We start from the raw sequence: 7,500 nt of genomic DNA, 5'->3' as shown, positions 1-7,500 counted from the left end.
TTATGTATATATATATATTTTTTTACAATTATTGAGTATTCATATGCACGCATAGATATATAATGAATTGACAGGCATTCTTAAACTCTTCTTACAATAGATTTGTAATGAACTGATCAGAATCATTCCACTCTTGAGTACATACTCACTACTGTACAAATCTTATACAATTTATTTCTATACAATACAGCGCAATTTGCATTCATATTTTGTGTGCGTAACACAGTCCACTTCTACACTTGATATCATCTATTCCAGGTTCAGCTTCTGTCACAATTAGCATTTAAGGGTACTTTGGTCCAAGATTTAGGACGGTGCGTAACGTCCTCGGGGACGGGAATTATAGTTTCAACCCTCTCTTATAACTACCGTCAAATCTAGCGGTATGGTCACACTAGTTGTACAAATTTCACCGCTTGCACTTAAGGTCTTTCACTAAAATTAAAATAATATTGACAAGAAGAATTCAGCGTCCATTTTATCATTCAAAAATCCCTAAATTCACGTCTCTACCCTTCCTGCAACGGCAATGCTAATAATAAAATCAATTTTCCCTCGGGAGTTGTTCGTAGCCTGAGGCTAATCACCCGACGAACTTCTGGAATAACTTTTCGTGATATTTATAAAGTGGGGGAAATTAGCTTTCTCTAGTGGATGGAGCCAGAAAGTATGATACATTTCGTTTGGAAATATACATGCTGGCGATTAAGGCTGGAACAAGCAAAAATTGTGGAGAATTTATCTGTGTAAGTTGATTTGTTACGAGAGGGAAATCAGAGAGATAATAGAATGTTTCAATATAATATAGATTAGGTTAGTATATATATACATACATACTTAGATACATACATACATATATATACACATATATATGTATGTATGTATGTATATATATATATATATATATATATATATATATATATATATATACATACATATATATGTGTATATATATGTATGTATGTATCTAAGTATGTATATAATGCTTATTTCGCTTGCGTGAAATTAACAAGAGAAGGACCACAATGTTTCGACAAATATATATGAATAAACACAACAAAAATCTTTGCAATAAAATTACAGATGCATTTACCAATTTTAAAATAAAGAGAAAATGGGTGAAAAGTAATATAAATCATAAAGTCTAATCGATATAGCTAACCTAACACTTAAAAAACAATTATCCTTTCAACCTAAAATCCCTAAAGAACCCAAAACAACTAGAAAAAAATCCCCCTAAATCCCACAAAACCCTAAATAAAAAAAAATACCACACCAGAAACACGAGGTTTGAAATGGCAGAGGTCAAACTTAAAATATCCTCCCTCTCAATTCCCGAGAAATAGGTTCTCGATCATCCGCGATCCCAGGTCAAATTCGAGGGGAGTACAAAGGTCACTCGCTGAATGGGAAATTGGGCGGACGTGTTCTCTCCCGTTCTTTTCACAGAGATTTTATTTTAAAGGCATAAAATGTCTATTATGTGTGTTGTATATATTTCAGGAAGGAGAAGGTTTAGCTTATAATGTGAAACTAATCTCTCTCTCTCTCTCTCTCTCTCTCTCTCTCTCTCTCTCTCTCTCTCTCTGATGAAAGTTATGCGTGACTGAGAGAGATTTCCTTTCTCTCTAAATAGAGACATTTTCTTAAATAAAACTAAAATCTAACTGCCCCTTTTTCTGACAAGAGAAAGTTTTTTCTTTGCTGAGTCTCTCTCTCTCTCTCTCTCTCTCTCTCTCTCTCTCTCTCTCTCTCTCTCTCTCTCTTTCTCTCCTCCAATAAAACAATTTCTCTCACTCACGCTTTCTCTGACTGGTAAAGCCTCTCTCTCTCTCTCTCTCTCCTCCAATAAAACAATATCCCTCGCTCAATCTTTCTCCTGGCTGGTAAAGCCTCTCTCTCTCTCTCTCTCTCTCTCTCTCTCTCTCTCTCTCTCTCATGACAATCCCTTCCAATATGAAACTACCTACCCTTACTCTTAAACTCTCACGCTAAAGAGACTCTCTCTCTCTCTCTCTCTCTCTCTCTCTCACCTGGTACTCGCTCCTGAACTCGTGCTCCATGAAAGACAGTCTCCGGAGCTCCCAGGAGAGCTCGAACGCCGTCAGGATCGGGTCCTTCGAAGACAGGGCGATGAGGGAAGGTGACGCCAGCGCCCTATAGGCGTTGATTCGACTCCTGCTGTGTCTGAGGGAGTCCTCCTGCCGGGAGGTCACGCAGTCCTCGCAGCCGCACCTGCCGAAGGAAAGAGGATTCAGTCTTGAATTAGGATGCTGGGGGATGGGTTGTAGGATGCTGTTTGATTCGCTGTAGGATTCTGCGGGTGTATTATAAGGGGCTTTAGCATGTGTTGTAGGATGTTGTACGAAGGGTTATAGGATGCTGCAGGAGGAAGTTGTAGGATGTGTTATACGGTGATGTTGGTTTTGCTGTAGGAAGGTGTAGTATGCTTTATAGGATGCTGTGAGATCTAATGTAGGATTCTGCAGGAAGTGTTACAGGATGCTGTAGGGTATATGATAAGATGCTGTAGTCTCTGTTGTAGGATGCTGCACGCTGTATTATAGGATGCTGTAGGGTGTATGACAGGATGTTGTGGGATGGGTTATAGTATGCTGTAGGAAGGGTTACAGTGTGCAGTAGGATGCTGTAGGATGGGTTATAGGGTGCTTTAGGATGGGTTATTCAGGATGCTGTAGGATGGTTTATAGGATGATGTAGGATGGGCTATAGGACGCTGTAGGATAGGATACAGGATGCTGTAGGGTATATGATAAGATGCTGCAGGCTGTGTTGTAGAATGCTGTAGTATGTTTTATAGGATGCTGTAGGATCTAATGTAGGATTCTGTATGATAAGTTATAGGATGCTGCTGGATGTGTTATAGGATGTTCTAGGATGTATTATAGGATAGTGCAGGATGCAATGTAGGATTCAGAACGATTTGTAATAGGATGCTGTAGGTGTAGGATGCTTTAGGATGTGTTGTAGGATTCTGCAGTACACCACTGTTATAGAAACAAATAAAAAATGCACAAAAAAATTAGTATATTCCTTAACATTTATCATTTAACTGACAAATAAAATCACCAAAATATTATGGGAACATTAACAAAGAAGTAAATGAAAAGTAATTAAAATAACAAAAAATAAAAACAAACTGATAAACAATGCACTATAGGAAAAAACATCTTTAACCTAAAAAAAACATTAAACACTTAAAAAAAAAAAAAAAAAAAAAAATAATCCCACCCACCTCAGGTCGTGGGGGCCTGGTAGAGTGGCTCCCCTGTCCAGCAGGATCTTGATGATCTCGTAGTTGTCCCGGTGGGCGGCGAGTATGAGGGGCGTGATATCAGGCGTGAACGTGGCCGTCTCGGGAGGGATGGCTTCCCAACTCTGGTAAGAGGAAGAGGAAGGGAAGAGGAGGAGGAGGAGGAAAAGGAAGGCATACAGGAAGAGGATGAGGAAGAGAAGGAGGATAAAGATGCACACACAGGATGAAAGTAGGATGTGGGCGGAGAAGTTTGCAACGGGGGGAAGGAAGAGAGAGAGAGAGAGAGAGAGAGAGAGAGAGAGAGAGAGAGAGAGAGAGAGAGAGAGAGAGAGAGAGAGAGAGAGATTTTGGAATGGGAGAGAAAAATATTGATTAGCAATTTATACAACAAATATATATATATATATATATATATATATATATATATATATATATATATATATATATATATATATATATATATATATATATATATTAACATGACAACAAAAAATATCAAAAATAATCCCGGCGAACCGAGACGGGCAAAGGTACCAAACCAAGCTACATAATTCATAATTTAAATATCAATTTATTCATTTTTTCATTGATAACAATAGACAAAACAAAACCAGGTTAAATGAGCCGTTAAACACAGAGGAAGATAGAGAATCCTATATTTTACAATGGGCGACCAACGAGGGAATACCAGACCCTGCTAGTATATAAGCCACCCCAATAAGACTGACAACCTCATCCCAAAAATAAATTGATGTAAACTTGCAACAGGCCTTAATGTTTAGACGTGAATAATAATAATAATAATAATAATAATAATAATAATAATAATAATAATAATAATAATAATAATAATAATAATAATAAAAGGAGAGTGAACAACTTTATTACATAACTTTGTTATAAAGTTACGAAGCCTTTCGTCTGTTTTCTTCGAAACCTTCTCTTTATCAAAAACACTCAATTCTTTCTCACCTGGATAAAGTTTTAATTAGCTTTCAAGTTTTGGGAAGAAGGGAACTTTATCATTTTCAGGAGACTTTCTTTTGTATATTACAATATTCAACTTGAGTTTACAGAACATATTGCATTATACATTGTCAACTTGGATTAATTGACATTAACACGGATTAATTGAACTTACAGGGATTATTTTAACTCAACAAGGATTAATTTATTGACGGGGATTTATTTGCCTTAAGAGGGATTAATTTAACTTGACATGGAATAATTTAACTTATATGGATTAATTCAATTTGACAGGGATTAACTGAACTTAACAGGGATTTAAATTTAACTTAAAGGGATTAATTTAATTCAACAAAGATTAATTTAAGTTGACAGGGATTAATTTCATTCAACAGGTATTAATTTATTGACAGGGATTAATTTACCTTAACAGGGATTAATCTAACTCAACAGGGATTAATTTATCTTAACAGGGATTAATTTAACTCAACAGGGATTAATTTAACTTAAGAATGAATTTAAATTTGCAGTACAATCAGTCAGAACAAGTAATCACCTTTACAACAGCCTTCGTAAACCCAGGGATTTAAAAAACTCAAAGGATTTATTACTTTTATTTATTTATCTATTTAGAGAAAAGAAGTCTGGAACAAACACGTAGCCATCCTAAGCTTCCACATTAAACAAACACGTGAAATTCAAACAAACCATTCATGTCACAAACCCCTTTGGAACAAACAGACAATTATTATCACGTCGTTCTACAAACAAACCAACGAGATTTCGAAACAGCTTCTGTTTACGTTTTTCAGGTGAAAATAAAAGCCTCCAGAACAACAACAATAACAACAACAACACAATACATTTATGACGAAAAGATTGAGGAACCCCTCCCCTTCCTTCCCCTTAACACCCCTCTCTTCCCCCCCCCTCATCAAAATCCCATAAGTCATAGATTTACGAACCGTGGGGGTCAGCTGTGGGCGGAGCCATAACATCAACAGATCGCTCCCTTATGAGCTGTAAGGAGCAGCCAGTCCCACCCCCCCCCCCATACACAGTACTCCCTCCCCCTCCTCCTACACCCATACCCTTACCCACTCCCACCTCGTCACCCATCAAGGGGAATTCCAGAATGACTTTGTGGCTCTTAAATAAGAGAACGGTCTCGATAATCTACTAAGAAGAAGAAGAAGAAGAAGAAGAAGAGGAGAAGAAGAAGAAGAAGAAGAAGAAGAAGAAGAAGAAGAGGAGTGGATATATTAATATTAACAAATAATAATGTGAGAGAATATATACAATAAAGAGAATCTGGGAAATAACGACTAATGAGTTTTTAATAAATACAGAAGCATTAGTCCGACACTGAACAAAACTCATGTTGTGTGTATTTTAGTTTTTGATGAAATTTATGGAAGAGTTTTTTATCTACATTGATAAAATTTGAGTTTGTGGTTCAAGTTCAAGAAATACGTGTTTTAAAACACGTCGTGAAAAAAACAGGTGTTGTTAAATAGAAAACGTGTGTTTTTTTATTTTTATTTAATAACATAAGGAAAATAGGAATTTTAAATAGGCAAAGGCATGTTTTTTTTATTTTCATGTAAAAATCAAGAAAAAATAACTTTTTAAAGAGAAAAATTGTCTTTTATTTTCATTTAAAAACCAAGAAAAACTAGCATTTTTCAAGTAGGAAAACGTGTGTTTTTTATTTTCCCAAAAAAATAATTCTCCTTAGTGGGAAATCCAACGATATTAATGATAATAGAGAAACTCCCATAATTCCACAGCACAATTACACAACAGCCCCATCAGGATCACGTCGACCTACCCTAAAACCAATTATCCCCAACTATCAACGTACCCATAAGAGAATATAACACGAGGTTGTAAGTTATTATAACCCAGACCATCAGAAAAGGTCAGTGGGATATATTCACTACCAAGGTTATAGGAGGATAATCTTTATGGGTTATAAAAGTGAGATAAACAAGGAATGAGAGGAAAGTAATGATAAAGAAAGAGAGATAAGGGATCTTCGTTATGTTTGGCTTATGGTCAGTTAATATTTCTCTCTCTCTCAGTATATATATATATCTCTATATATATCAGTATATATTATATATATATATATTTATATATACTATATATATACATATATATATATATATATATATATATATATATATATATATATATATATATATATATATATATATATATATATATATACATAGAGAGAGAGAGAGAGAGAGAGAGAGAGAGAGAGAGAGAGAGAGAGAGAGAGAGAGAGAGAGAGAGAGAGAGGAGTTTTATTCTCTCTCCTTATATGTATTTATACATACATACATATATATATATATATATATATATATATATATATATATATATATATATATATATATATATATATATATATATATATATATATATATAGAGAGAGAGAGAGAGAGAGAGAGAGAGAGAGAGAGAGAGTGAGTGAGACATACACCACACTTCCCAAACATATAAAAAACCACATACATTACGTACAAGAAAAAACGTAAATAATTCAGTGTAATTTTTTTTCCTTCGAATATACTTTTTTGCTATTTTTTTTCCTTACGTAATCAAGACCCATATTTTTTCCGTAATCTATCAGGAGAACAGCGTTGCCATGGAAACCAAAATGCGTCTGTCTAGTATATTTCACTTTCTCTGGACATTTATACACGGATGACCCAGCTTCAGTTGAAACGAATTTCGAGTGCATCTTTAGAGTATACATGAATGTATATGTATGTTGTATGTGTATAATACACAAAGATATATATATATATATATATATGTGCATATATATTACATATACGTATATATATAATTATATATATACATATATTTATATATTACATATATATATATATATATTATACATATATATATATATATGTATATTAATATATATATATATATATATATATATATATATATATATATATATATATATATATATTTTTTTTTTTTTTCTTTATCAAGGGTATCTTATATCTCTATAACCACAGAGAACTGATCAGAGAGAGAGAGAGAGAGAGAGAGAGAGAGAGAGAGAGAGAGAGAGAGAGAGAGAGAGAGAGAATTTAAAGCCCCAAAGACCTCCCCACTCTAAAAAAAAAACAGCATTTACCCTGCTATAATAGTTCACAGCGGACTCCTTCAAAATAAAAAAAAAAAACTCACCACATTATAATCAGGACCCATCTTCGAACGCACAGCTGAGA

General features: G+C 34.4%; 1 protein-coding gene across 24 annotated transcripts in view; it reads right to left on the bottom strand.

The window, feature by feature from the left end:
• The window catches only part of LOC136852943 (transient receptor potential-gamma protein-like), a 698,042-nt gene that overhangs the window by 76,583 nt on the left and 613,959 nt on the right, over positions 1-7,500 (bottom strand). For all 24 annotated transcript variants that reach the window (XR_010857276.1, XR_010857277.1, XM_067127957.1 and 21 more), the window contains 2 exons: positions 3,257-3,399; positions 2,034-2,235 (listed from right to left, as the gene is read on the bottom strand). Coding sequence is in view for 22 of the 24 variants with exons in the window: in XM_067127957.1 (XP_066984058.1) it covers positions 2,034-2,235; positions 3,257-3,399 (345 nt within the window). In the remaining 2 variants the exon portion in view is untranslated. The remainder of the gene's footprint in view (positions 1-2,033; positions 2,236-3,256; positions 3,400-7,500) is intronic.

This window comes from Macrobrachium rosenbergii, chromosome 26 (genome assembly GCF_040412425.1).
Source record: "Macrobrachium rosenbergii isolate ZJJX-2024 chromosome 26, ASM4041242v1, whole genome shotgun sequence".
NCBI classification, from domain to species: domain Eukaryota; kingdom Metazoa; phylum Arthropoda; class Malacostraca; order Decapoda; family Palaemonidae; genus Macrobrachium; species Macrobrachium rosenbergii.
This window is presented reverse-complemented; position numbering and strand designations above follow the sequence as displayed.